At 38.4% G+C, this 13,779-nt stretch overlaps 1 protein-coding gene across 1 annotated transcript in view; it reads left to right on the plus strand.

Annotated features, from left to right (window-relative positions):
• Positions 1-1,250: 1,250 nt before the first annotated feature.
• Positions 1,251-13,779, plus strand: part of LOC127527088 (uncharacterized) — a 46,474-nt gene continuing 33,945 nt past the window's right edge. Inside the window, exons 1-4 of the mRNA XM_051924722.1 lie at positions 1,251-1,269; positions 3,334-3,384; positions 5,298-5,624; positions 10,605-10,910. Coding sequence (XP_051780682.1) covers positions 1,251-1,269; positions 3,334-3,384; positions 5,298-5,624; positions 10,605-10,910 — 703 coding nt within the window. The remainder of the gene's footprint in view (positions 1,270-3,333; positions 3,385-5,297; positions 5,625-10,604; positions 10,911-13,779) is intronic.

The raw sequence follows: 13,779 nt of genomic DNA on the forward strand, positions 1-13,779 counted from the left end.
AAAAATAAATTGCATTCTGCATGCCATTCATACATGAAGAAAGGCCTATAGATCCTGTCTGAAAGCACTTTCATGCATTAACTCCACATCCCTATCTATCTATCTATCTATCTATCTATCTATCTATCTATCTATCTATCTATCTATCTATCTATCTATCTATCTATCTATCTATCTATCTATCTATCTATCTATCTATCTATCTATCTATCTATCTATCTATCTAGCCACTATATTATGGTGGGATGGCGGGGTTTTGGCAGCAGTGACTTTCCATGTACCAGGTTTTCCTGTAGAGCAAGTTTGAATGAGACCATAGGAAGAAATGTTCTTGTTTTCCACTGAAAAAAAAAACCCTGTTTAGTGCGTTTTGCATTTTGCAATTGCTAAATCACATATGGAAAGAACTTTGGTGTCAGTTTTGCAAAATTGCATGTGAACAGAAACTTAGCTGTTTTGTTCCACACTACTGTCAACCTATGCCTAGATCATTTTGGTTTATGTATTATTAAACTCAAAGGTAGATATTTGGTAGCAAGAAGGCTTAGGTCTGTTGGACAACATGTATGCGTTTATCTTTCACCGGCAGTTATATTATTATTGGGTTTTTACTTTCCTATATTCAGCACTTTAATACAGTATGCTCTGTATACTTCTCATGTAATACTTTTTGTGTTTTCAGTGAACCTACTGATTTATTTCTTTGTTTTGGTAGTCTGTTCAGTGTCCTGGAGTAAGCCATGTACTGTAAAAATAAAGTCTTTTTGTTGTGACTGACTCTAGGCATGTTTTTCAGTTCCAATGTCAAGTATTTAAGGTATTTGCACATATGATTCAAACTGCAAACAAAGGTAAAATCAGCCTTTCTGGCAAACCTTTCAGCTGCCAGAATGTATCATGTGTTGAAAATTCAGTTCCGTTTACTTCACCTTTGCTAGTTCTTGATTTTTAATGGTCCCATCTCACTTCTGTTAAATGACCAATTCTCGATATTCACTTCTAATAATATCTCAAGCCAACTTCCCATGTTTGGACCTCTACATGTACTGTCTGTTTAGAATATTAACAGTGATTAGTAGTAGACTATGACAGACTGAAGTGTTTCTCTCAAGGTTACTATGACGTGTTTCATCCTTCTTTTTTTATATGGTAAGTATCAGCATGTATAACTATGAGTTAGTAGTTCAGAGATAGAAATTTTTCATAACATCATTTTCTTGTTGCATTTTTAAGCTGCTGATGCTGTTTACATGACGTCACATGTTGGAGGTATGTTTGGTTTTTTTTTGCCTTCATGTTAAAATTAATATTTACATAAACATTACTGATACATATATTAGTAATTTTTTATATTTAGTAAACAGGGTTCATGGCTGCTGTGTTTCAAAGGTAATGCACAATTACATGGCATTTTCCTTCTTATTTATTCAAACTTTTTTATATAAACTGTGACTCTAGGCATGTTCTCTGTGAGTATCCAAAATCAGTTTCTTAAATTGCTACATGTAATATTAGCTCTTATAAAAATCAAGTATATTTTGACATTTTGCTTATCTGTGTGTTTTTGCACAGTACAAATGGTTTAATGTCCATAATTCCGTAAAAATTATTTTCTCTAGTGAAAAATTAAGCACTCATCTAACAAAAAAATAATTTTCTAAAAGGAATTTCCTACAAGTCCTCAAGTAAACTGCAATCAAGAATATACAAAAACACAGAGAAATTCGACAGTTGGATGTTCTTCTCCAGATAACTACCAGAGTTACTTATGCTATGTATCTTTTATGGTATGGTAGAAAGTACAAATATTCTTCTATTAGCATTGCAGAATCTGAACATGGGTGGCATGGTGGCCCTGGTTCACTTCCTGGGTTCTCCCTGCGTGGAGTTTGCATGTTCTCCTCGTGTCTGCGTGGGTTTCTTCCGGGTACTCTGGTTTCCTCCCACAGTCCAAAGACATGCTGGTTAGGTGCACTGGTGATCCTAAAATGTTCCCAGTGCGTGCTTGGTGTGTGTGTGTGTGTGTGTTCTGCGGTGGGCTGGCACCCTGCCCAGGGTTTGTTTCCTGCCTTGTGCCCTGTGTTGGCTGCGATTGGCTCCAGCAGACCCCCGTGACCCTGTAGTTAGGATATAACGGATTGGATAATGGATGGATGGATGGAATCTGAACATTATCTTTCTCAATTTATATTCTTACTTTAATACTTTAAAATATATCCCAACAGTATAATTTTATTGTTTATTGTTTAGAGCATTGTCTGGAGCATGAGACAGTTGCCACAATGTAAACTATCAAAGCTTTTACAAAATTTGCTTTCAGGAGGTCATTATCAGCTTTCTAGTATTTGTAATTAAATTTCACAAATTTATCCATCCATTATCCAACCTGCTATATCCTAACTACAGGGTCACGGGGGTCTGCTGGAGCCAATCCCAGGGCACAAGGCAGGAAACAAACCCCGGGCAGGGCACCAGCACACTGCAGGGCACGCACACACACACACACCCCGCACACACTAGGGACAATTTAGAATTGCCAATGCACCTAACCTGCATTTCTTTGGACTGTGGGAGGAAACCGGAGCACCTGGAGGAAACCCATGCAGACATGGGGAGAACATGCAAACTCCATGCAGGGAGGACCCAGGAAGCGAACCCGGGTCTCCTAACTGCGAAGCAGCAATGCTACCCATTGTGCCACTGTGCCGCCCCTTCACAAATTTAATATTATTTAAAAATCAATATGATGAATGCAAATAAGGAAAAAAAATAATTGTAGCTTAGAGTTCCAAGAAACTTCATTCTTAACTTCACACATGTTCTTAAAGTCTAAATGTAGTATTTTTTCAAGTTAAAATTATTTCTCCACAACATTAGCCACATGAATTTATATCCTAAATTAAGAGTTATTTTACGAATTATTTTATAATCAATGAGTATTAAGGTTCCAGTGCAGGAAAAATATTCTTAAAATATGTCCACTTTGAAATAGCAAAACTTTTGATTTAATATAACATGTGTGCCCCAGTTCCCAAAAGTAAAGTAGACACATTATATTTTATCACATTATTTTTGATACTGTTTTCTTGAGTTAAGGATACATTTTTTGCTTGCTTATTGCTATCAGCAAGCGATGAAGTTATGACAAACCTCCCTTCACAAACCTATATTTTGCTTATTATCCTGTGTTTGCTTTTACAATACTGATTCTTCTGTGGTTGTGTTCTGTCACGGCATGTAACAACAGACAGATGAAGCTCAAATCATATGATTATTTTTTTCCTAAACAGTGCCTACTTTTCTACTATTATGTTTTGTTGTTATTTTACATAGCCTACAGAGAGAAATTTACACCAAGTTACAGCATCATGGCAAACAGTGCAAGTAAGACTTTAATTGTACACATAACAATAAATTTGAACTGAACCAATTACATTGCATTATATTTTTAATAAAAGCCACCTGCATGTCACAATTTCTTAGGCATGTAATGTGAATACACAATAAAAAATGCTCAGAAAATGAAAAAGGCAAAGTTTGCGATGCGCTCAACCACAATGAAATGGATCGAACCACTACAAACCAATTATTGAATATTTTAATGATGGTGAGTCGCTCTTGCTAAGGACAGGATATTAAAAGAACCGAAGACAACATTTTTGAATGTGTAAGCTCACTGTCACTCACGGATAGCAATTAATATGTAATTACTGTACATTGTAAACTCCATACACACCCTAGTGCTGTGAGACAGGAATGAAAGCTCTGTGTTACTACGTTGCCTGTGCTAAAACACCTGTACTAAATTTATTGTACTTCGATCTGATTAAACCTAAATGTATGCCTGTAAAATCTATTTAGTTCATATCACTTCATAGCATGCTATGCGGATGCTTGATCTTTCCCTCCCTAAAGCACTTAAATACATACATACATTGTGATAATAGCAGGATCAGTCTTCAAATTGATTAAATAAGCTTCCTTACAGTGAAAGAGTTTGAGTCATCATAAGTGTAACATTTTCAGTGATTATTGTTTAGTTCTCTACAGAACAGCGACAGCAGTTCACATCTGGGCATTTAATTCACATCTGAGACATTTAATGATGTCAGTTACAGTTCTTGGCAATGACTTTCCAAAATGAATCAACACCCCTTTGGCTGCGAGGTTGCCACAGAGAAAGACAATCAGCAAAGTGAAGCGATCAACCAGTCTTCTTTTTAAAATGGCTGGATCTCACAAAAAATGTTTGGCTTTTTTCTTTTTTTAAACAATATGAATACACTAATTTGTAATTTGTGTATAATGCCAAGATACGGATCAAGACTCAGTAACCTTTTTTACTTGAAAAATTGAGGTTTTCTGTAAGTTTTAATGCTTTTTTGACATTGCTACCCATTTTTGCCATTATAAAATGCAAGAACAATCTAAATTATTTATTAAAATTTATAAATTATGCATGACTTTAAAACAAAATTTTGTATGACAAATTAATATATACCATGATTGTGAGGAAATAAGTCTGACTGCAGAAATACCAAATTTATCCTTTAACAGATTAGTTTGACAAGATCTTCCTCGGATAATCTCTGTTGACTGTCATTTAGAAAAATATTTTCAGACATCTCCTTTCAGATTATTGTGTTCATAAACTTACAATTGCTGAAAGCACCGGTGATTAGTCTTCAATTAGTGGGATTCATTTTGCCTCCCTCCTTGTGGATTGGACTCATATTGGCAACTTTCTAATTGTTAGGTACTCTGAGGTGATTTTTAAAATATACTTACTAAATATTTAAAAATATGAATTAATTTAATCATATAACTGTATGTCACAATTTATTATTGCTGGTAAAAATCTCTGGATGGGAAGTTAATTGATCAGAGAATACCATTATATACTGAAACACACACATACATCAGCACTTTCCAGGCCCTTTTTGTGTGAAATTAGTTCCAACAGAAAGTAAAATCAGGGCTGTGGAAGTAAAATGGAGTGTCCAGAAAAAAAACATTAAGAAACGTGATGAACTGGTCAATAACTGCTTGGAACCTAGTTGCTTACTATATATGCAGTCACAGAGACATAAAACATACTGTACCACAGACTGCATGCCTACATTTGCTTTCTCACTAACTCTAGATCTAGCCAAATTACATGATTTGTCCATATAATTTACTATTGTCAATCATCATCAGTGTATTACAGTAATCTATCACAATACACAACCAACCTAAATAAACAATTGATATTATAGTGTAATTTCTTACTGTATACTTTTCTTTTTGCAATGTAGGTGACACACCTTGTGGTCTTGAAAAGCCCAAAATGAAGGTCATACCTCCTGTTATCAAGATCAAAAGTAGAAGGCACAGCTTGACCTGTTCAGCACCTCTTTGCCAGTCAAGTGTGGCATGTCGTTTTTTCAAAGAAGATGATTCAGAACCTTTCCAATTGGTGAGCTCTGATAGTAACCAGTGTAATTTCACTGTGACTGGTGAAGAGCTTTTGAAAAACATGAATGTAATGATGGAAGATCTGTATTTCAGTTGTGATTATAAAGATACTATCACCAGTGCAGTCTCCAACAGAAGTGACAGTCTAAAAGTGATCAAAAGGGAAGGTGAGTAGAACTTATGTAGGATGGATCAAGAGGTTATTGAAGACAAACCTGTATGTGTACAGTTTGATTTCTTTACCTTAAACTTACTTACTGATCTTTTGGAAATGTGTAAATTGGTAACAACAACATTAACCAAAAGGCAGAAACATCTTAAAGTATCTATAGAAAAAAAATGATAAAATGATTTAATATAATGGATAAAATGTTTTCTTTTTAATGTAGCCACAGTTATGGAAGTTTACTGTATCTATGATATACTTTTATTGTTCAGTATATATTAAATACTCCTTTCTCTTTGATCATAAATATATAGCAGGTTTGACCTTTTTCTCATGTAACCACCTGTCCAGAATAAGGCCAGTTGAGCACAGCTGGGGTGGTGATAAGTATTATTGAGATGTTGTTCAGGTCCACTCATTGAAGAAAGGTTGGAAGTGTCCAATGTTTATGAGGAACACTGATGCAGAAGAAGTACCAACCTGCTGGATGCCACCTCTAAGCTTGATTTTAAGAATTAAAATATAAACCTGTTATAAACTTTCTAATAGGTTCTCCTAACAGAGATGAGTAAGAGAAAAGCTTGGGATACAGTTTTTTCTTCAGTTTGAGAGAATTCTTTTATTATTAGTATTATGGTACATTTAGGTAATCCTTTTATCAAAGGTAACTTAAAATCTGGGGCAAAGTGGCCATTGGGATATTTCCCTGTGGGCCAGTGACATTTCTGGGCTGACCGAACTACCATGCATACCCTTTCAAATTCTCATAAATAAATACACACGCACATTTTGAATATCCATAAAAACATGGCCCCACCACAAGTGATACAATAACAATTCTGTACATTTATATAGCGCCTTCCTCAATACTCAAAGCACTTTACTTAGAGAGTTGGGAGCCTTTTCAACCATCTCCAAAGTATAACACCCGCCTGCATGATGCAACTCCAGCCATTTTGCGCCAATACACAAATTAGCCATTAGGTGGTGAACGGGTGAGAGAGACAGTTAGACAATTAGAGACAGGGGATGACTGGGGGCCAGAATAACTAGGCCATGGTGGACAATTTAGCCTGCAGCATTGGGAAACACCCTACTCTTTATGAAGGATGCCCGAGAATCTTTTATGACCACAGAGAGTCAGGATCTTTGTTGTACGTCTCATCCAAAGAAAAACACCATTTTTAGAGCACAATGTTCCCAATACTGCACTGGGGCATTGGCATCCACACACAGATGACAGGGTCAGTACTCTCTTTTGGACTCTCCAACACCTCTTCCCACAGGAACCCAAGATTACATCTGAAGATGGAGGGCAGCAGGATATGGATCATGTTTTTCAATTTCACTTTGAATTCAACACCATACAGCCCAGGCTGTTAGGGGAGAAACTCCATTCAGTGTTGGATGACACTTCCACTGTATTGTGGATAATGGCCTACTTAACTAGTAGATCACAGTTCGTGCGGCTTAAGAAGTGTGTATTAGACATGGTCATGAGTAGCACTGGCGCTCCACTGGGAACTGTGCTTCCTACCTGTTTACCATGTACACCTTAGACTTAAATTACAGTACTGAATCATGCCATCTACAGAAATGTTGTAATCCCATAGCCAGTTGAGTGTATCAGCAGTAGGCAGAAAAATACAATACAAGGTCCTGGTGACGAACTTTGTTAAACAGTGCAAAGTTGACCATCTACAGCTCATTCTAGGAGAAAATGAAGCAACCATTCCCCAAAACGTACAACTCCACACATGTGAAATTAAAACCATCCCTCCATTTTCTTAACCTGCTCACCTCGTTTAACCATTTTACAATGGATACCAAAGGTAAAGATAAAAAGAGGGGTGGTGCTGCAAAAGCAAGATTTAATTCGAAAAAAGGAGGATGCAGAACAATATATGAAAATATGAACTTTATTTATAGCATGTGAGAAAAGTTGTCATCTGTTAACTTTACAATATTGCACTGATCATGACTTCAGTGGCATGTGCTACAGTATCAAATGTGATAGGCTTTAGTCTGCCATAATGCCTAAAATGCAGAGTTTCTAGACTTATTAACATGTTCTATTGTGCTGACATTGATGTGAAGGGCTTCACATGACAACACTGTAGACATCAGCTCACTAGCTTACTTAGCTTTAGTAGGTAGCTTTACTCCTTAGAATTTAGGCTTTGTGTATGCTATTAAGAAAGGAAAAATGCTTTGCAAATGTACAACGTACAAGTATTAACCAACTGAAATGCTTCCTGCTATGAATGCCCAGGAAGAGCAACAATTAACAGCCACATACAGTAGTGTCAGTCCAGTGATGCTGGTGAGGCAGGGGCAGGAGGCAGCACAGAAAGGAAAACAACACAGCTTGTGCAACATTGTGGTGTGATAACAGGATGAAGGTTGGTGGGTATTTTTCAATATTGCAGAAATTATAAGACCAGTATGAAATATTATTGCTGCAGGATATGAAGAAATGAGCAATGGTAGGATATGCATTAATCCATTACATTTATTAGGAAGCATTATGTATTATGTAAGTTATAATTAGCCATGGCACATAATAGTACACACTATGTATTAGTCCTATAAATGTTTTAATTTATTTGCTATTAAAGATAAGGCTTGCATTATGGGAAGGGAGGAGGTTAGCTAACCTGCAGGATACATACCAGGGAGGACTGAACCTTCTAGGTATATGACAGAGGCAATAACAGCTGAGGAAGAAAAAGAAAGTGATACTCAGGCAGATTAAAGGAATTTAGAGAAGGCTACTATAAGCTCTGATTACTTTGCATGTCCCCGAGGTCCATAGATCTTGATCTGTTTTCTCTGTTATTATCTCCGACAATCCCCAGGACAGAGCATGTTGTGGATGTGATAAAAAAAGTGATTGGAAAGTGTGGCCTTAACTATTGAGGGTACAAAGCTGTACCTACCTTACTTTACAAGACAATACTCTTCATTGCAGCTACTTGTTCTTCAGTAAATATGACTGCATTGAAAAGAGCAAGTGACAGCTTATTTAGGAGTAATATGTCTCTTTTCTTTGGTTGTCCGTTACCATGGTGGCCTAGTAATAATGCCACTGCAGCCAGAGTGGAGGTGGGCTAGTCTGTAATATGTGTCATTCCAGGGTTGAAAAACAGTCCCTCTCTGCGCCTACTTACAATAATCGTATTTACCACAATTGTTTTTTTTTACAAATAACAATAAAATGGTGTTGAAGGTCATGCACCCCCTGTTATGATTGAGTTAGATGATTTTTTTGTCATTATTGTTTGACTTTTATACCATTTGCGTTACTTCTCTAGCAAAAAAAAAAAAAGAATAATGATCTATAGTCTGACTCTTCAATCCTTATCACAAAAACCATTACAGTGTTACTCAGAAAGTAAGGTGCAATCAAGGTAAAGAATGCCAGTAAAGTGATTCCTTTGAGAATGATCTTTCTTTATAATGAAGTCAGCATAAAATATGCTGTAGTTCTTGCACAAGTTTGACACCAGTCTGTTTATTGCTGTGGAAGCCATTGTGCAACCTCCTTGTATGGAATAGTCATTGTCTGTCATTGATATTTAGAGAGCTGTAAAAAGCAAAGTTATTATAAGTGAGTACTCAATTATTGCACATGCATTGTACTTACTTTGATTATTTTAAAAAGTTATAAATAATATTTTTGATATATAATATAAATAAATATAAAGCAATACCTTAGACACTAAATTCAGATTACAATGAGGGCAGAAGCTTTAGAAAAGAAATAGTATGCAACAAAATCATTGGGGGTTTCACACCCAGCAATGAATGTACCTGGCACAGAGCATGAAAAAGAGGGCACGGATAGAGATCTCTTACCTGTAACCCTTTAGGAGCCGCTTCTTTTCTGCTAACACCATTTGGCATGGGTGCATGCCCAATGACGAGTCTGCTTAAGGATCCTGGCTTGGATTGGACAAGAGAGTTGGGGAACATGAGACAGATGGTGTTGGCTCACACACCTGTGAAAGGCAGGGCTGGTAGTGTCAGTGTGCAGGCAGTGCATGAGGCAGATGAAAGCGCATGGAGCCACATGGATGGAGACATGGAAGATCAGAGCAGCTGTGTTGGAAGGTGGCTAAGGAAGAAAATAACAGTTTCAACCATGAAGTAAACAATGCCCCATAACCTGGTCTTTGCACTACATATCCATATCATATATTACTCCTATGGTACATCTGTTTCCGATAACAAAGTTACTTAGAACAAACTAAAGTTCTGGAATGCACCTATATCCTATATATTAACTGATGTATGAAGCTGAGGGCAGACTGGAATACACTAACCCTTCCAAATAAGGGAAATATTTGTGACAGGGGCATACTCATTCAGGCACAACCTAAATTTTGGGTTGAATTTAGTATAAAGGAGTCCCAACCACCAAACTGGGTTTTGTAATTAAAGAAATATTAAAACACAAATGTCTTTAATTGTGTGTACAGTATACTATCTTTAATATTGTAAAAAAAAGTCCAATTGTGTTTCACAGAAGTCCAATGTACGTAGTCTTCTGCATCACTTTTTCTGGATTTTAAGATTTTTTATGCTACACTGGATTGCTGGCACGGAGGTAAATTCTTCAACCTCACAGATTCAACTTTTTTGGTTTGAAAATTTGCATCCACTCTGACCATGTGTAGTCTGTACATTCTTCCAATGTTTGTGAGGGTCTTCCTTTTGGCACTCCAGTTTTCCTTCGACATTTTCAGATGATGTGCACATTGTTGTAATTGGCAATTCTAAATTGGCACCATATGAATGTGCCAGAAAATGGACAGCAACTGTGTCTAGCATCAGTTTTTACCTTGTGCCCAGTAGTGCCAAAAAACCCTCATTAACCTAAATTAGAATGAGCAGCTTCAAGAAAGTTATGTAACTTTATATTATTATTCTATACAATGTGGATTTAAGATTCATAAATATTTTCTTTATGTTTCTGCAGTGAAAGCTGATATTTATATACACACATCAGAAATTTTCCATAAAGGCAGTGTCATGGTTAAATGTGAAGGGGATCGGCGAGGAAGAGGAGTTTGCATTTTTTATAAAAACAAAATTTCATTCCAGTCAGCCACATACAACCACCATGGTAAAGCCTGCGTAATTTCAGTTTTTGGGCTGGCACTGTTGAATCAGAGATCTGAGGAAAACCCTACTGAAGTAAGTCTGAGCTGTGAAATTGAATTGATAACCAAAACTGGGAAGTGGACCTCTCGACACAGCAATATGGTGACGGTAAAGATTCAAGGTGAGTTGCCAAGAAAACATGTTTTTGTATTAGTTTATTCAACTGCAGCCTTTTACAGCAATAAATTGACACACATGACAGCAGCAGAAAGATCTCAAAACTGTATTTACAGGACACTAGAGCTTGAGGGAGTTTGTATGCTTGTGTGTTTTGTACACGTCTTTAGTTTTTTTGTTTCGATTATGTTTTAATGCCTTCCCAGAGATACTAGTGGTGAAGGAGAAGAACAGCATTACATAAAAGTCTTTCCATTTATTGTAATTTTCTTTCACACATAAAAAACAGAAAGCACATGGAAAGAATTTTTTTGTTTGTTTCTAATAAAGTTTTTATCAGTTGTTGATTGTTATTCCAATGTAGCAGTAATTCTAGCTTTAGATTACAGTATGAGGAGAAACAAAGAAAAATGGTATGTTTTAGTCCATAAAACAAATTAACTAAACATAAAATAATAAAACTTGGAAATAACTAAGAAAAATGTTGGTGGCATGTGGCATAAATTGAGGTTTAGGAAGTTGTAGTTTCCTTTCTAAATAATTTTTAAAATTCTTAATAAGCATTTATTTTGGCTCATTAAAATTAAAACAACTGCCAAATTTTAGAGATATGATGAGGTCACAAAAATATCTGTGTACTGCTCTCAGTTACTATGATTTAACCATCCATCCATCCATCCATCCATCCATCCATCCATCCATCCATCCATCCATCCATCCATCCATCCATCCATCCTCTTCTGCTTATCCGAGATTGGGTTGCAGGGGCAGCAGCTTGAGCAGAGATACCCAGACTTCCCTCTCCCCGGCCACTTCTTCTAGCTCTTCCGGGGGAATCCCGAGGCGTTCCCATGCCAGCCGAGAGACATGGTCCCTACAGCGTGTCCTGGGTTTTCCCCGGGGCCTCCTCCCAGTTAGATGTGCCCGGAACACCTCACCAGGGAGGCGTCCAGGAGGCATCCTGATCAGATGCCCGAGCCACCTCATCTGACTCCTCTCGATGCGGAGGAGCAGTGACTCTACTCTGAGCCCCTCCCGGATGACTGAGCTTCTCACCCTATCTTTAAGGGAAAGCCCAGACACCCTGCGGAGGAAACTTATTTCAGCCGCTTGTATTCACGATCTTGTTCTTTCGGTCACTACCCATAGCTCATGACCATAGGTGAGGGTAGGAACATAGATCGACTGGTAAATTGAGAGCTTTGCCTTTCGGCTCAGCTACTTTTTCACCACAACAGACCGATGCAGAGCCCGCATCATGCTGATGCCGCATCAATCCGCCTGTCAATCTCACGCTCCATTCTTCCCTCACTCGTGAACAAGATCCCGAGATACTTGAACTCCTCCACTTGGGGCAGGATCTCACTCCCAACTGTGAGAGGGCACTCCACCTTTTCCCGGCTGAGGACCATGGTCTTTGATTTGGAGGTGCTGATTCCCATCCCAGCCGCTTCACACTCAGCTGCGAACCGATCCAGAGAGAGCTGAAGATCACGGCCTGATGAAGCAAACAGGACAACATCATCTGCAAAAAGCAATGACCCAATCCTGAGTCCACCAAACCGGACCCCCTCAATGCCCTGGCTACGCCTGGAAATTCTGTTCGTAAAAGTTATGAACAGAATTGGTGACAAAGGGCAGCCCTGGCAGAGTACAACTCTCACTGGAAATGGGTTCAACTTACTGCCGGCAATGCAGACCAGGCTCTGAAGCAAACGTACAGGGACCGAACAGCCCTTATCAGGGGGCCCGGTACCCCATACTCTCGGAGTACCCCCCACAGGATTCCCCGAGGGACACAGTCAAAAGCCTTTTCCAAGTCCACAAAACACATATAGACTGGTTGGGCAAACTCCCACTCACCCTCCAGGACCCTGCTAAGAGTGTAGAGCTGGTCCACTGTTCCGCGACCAGGACGAAAACCACACTGTTCCTCCTGAATCCGAGGTTCGACTATCTGACGGACCCTCCTCTCCAAGACCCCCGAATAGACTTTTCCAGGGAGGCTGAGGAGTGTGCTCCCTCTGTAGTTGGAACACACCCTCTGGTCACCCTTCTTAAAGAGGGGGACCACCACCCCGGTCTGCCAATCCAGAGGCACTGTCCTTGATGTCCATGTGATGTTGCAGAGGCGTGTCAACCAAGACAGTTCTACAACATCCAGAGCCTTGAGGAACTCTGGGCATATCTCATCCACCCCTGCCACCAAGGAGTTTTTTGACCATCTCGGTGACCTCAGTCCCAGAGATGGGGGAGCCCACCTCCGAGTTCCCAGGCTCTGCTTCCTCATTGGAAGGCATGTTAGTAGGATTGAGGAGGTCTTCGAAGTACTCCCTCCACCAACCCACAACAACAACAACAACATTTATTTATATAGCACATTTTCATACAAAAAATGTAGCTCAAAGTGCTTTACATAATGAAGAAAAAAAAAATAAAAGACAAAGTAAGAATTAAAATAAGACAACATTAATTAACATAGAATAAGAGTAAGGTCTGATGGCCAAGGAGGACAGAAAAAACAAAAAAAAACACTCCAGACAACTGGAGAAAAAAATAAAATCTGCAGGGGTTTCAGACCATGAGACCGCCAAGTCCCCTCTGGGCATTCTACCTCACATAAATGAAACAGTCCTCTTTGTATTTAGGGTTCTCACGGAAGGACTTGATGATGATGGTCATGCAGACTTCTGGGTTTTAATCCATCAATGTTGAAACATCATGATGCTTTGAGTAGATGGTGGTGGCACAGGCCGCCAACACAAAGAAACCGGAAAAAGAAACAGAAGAGAGAGTAGGGGTTAGTACGGATTTTACAGCCACCATGAATAGTTATTATAATGAATTGAATAAACAGAGTATCAGGATTAAAT

This window comes from Erpetoichthys calabaricus, chromosome 1 (assembly GCF_900747795.2).
Source record: "Erpetoichthys calabaricus chromosome 1, fErpCal1.3, whole genome shotgun sequence".
Classification (NCBI taxonomy): Eukaryota; Metazoa; Chordata; class Cladistia; order Polypteriformes; family Polypteridae; genus Erpetoichthys; species Erpetoichthys calabaricus.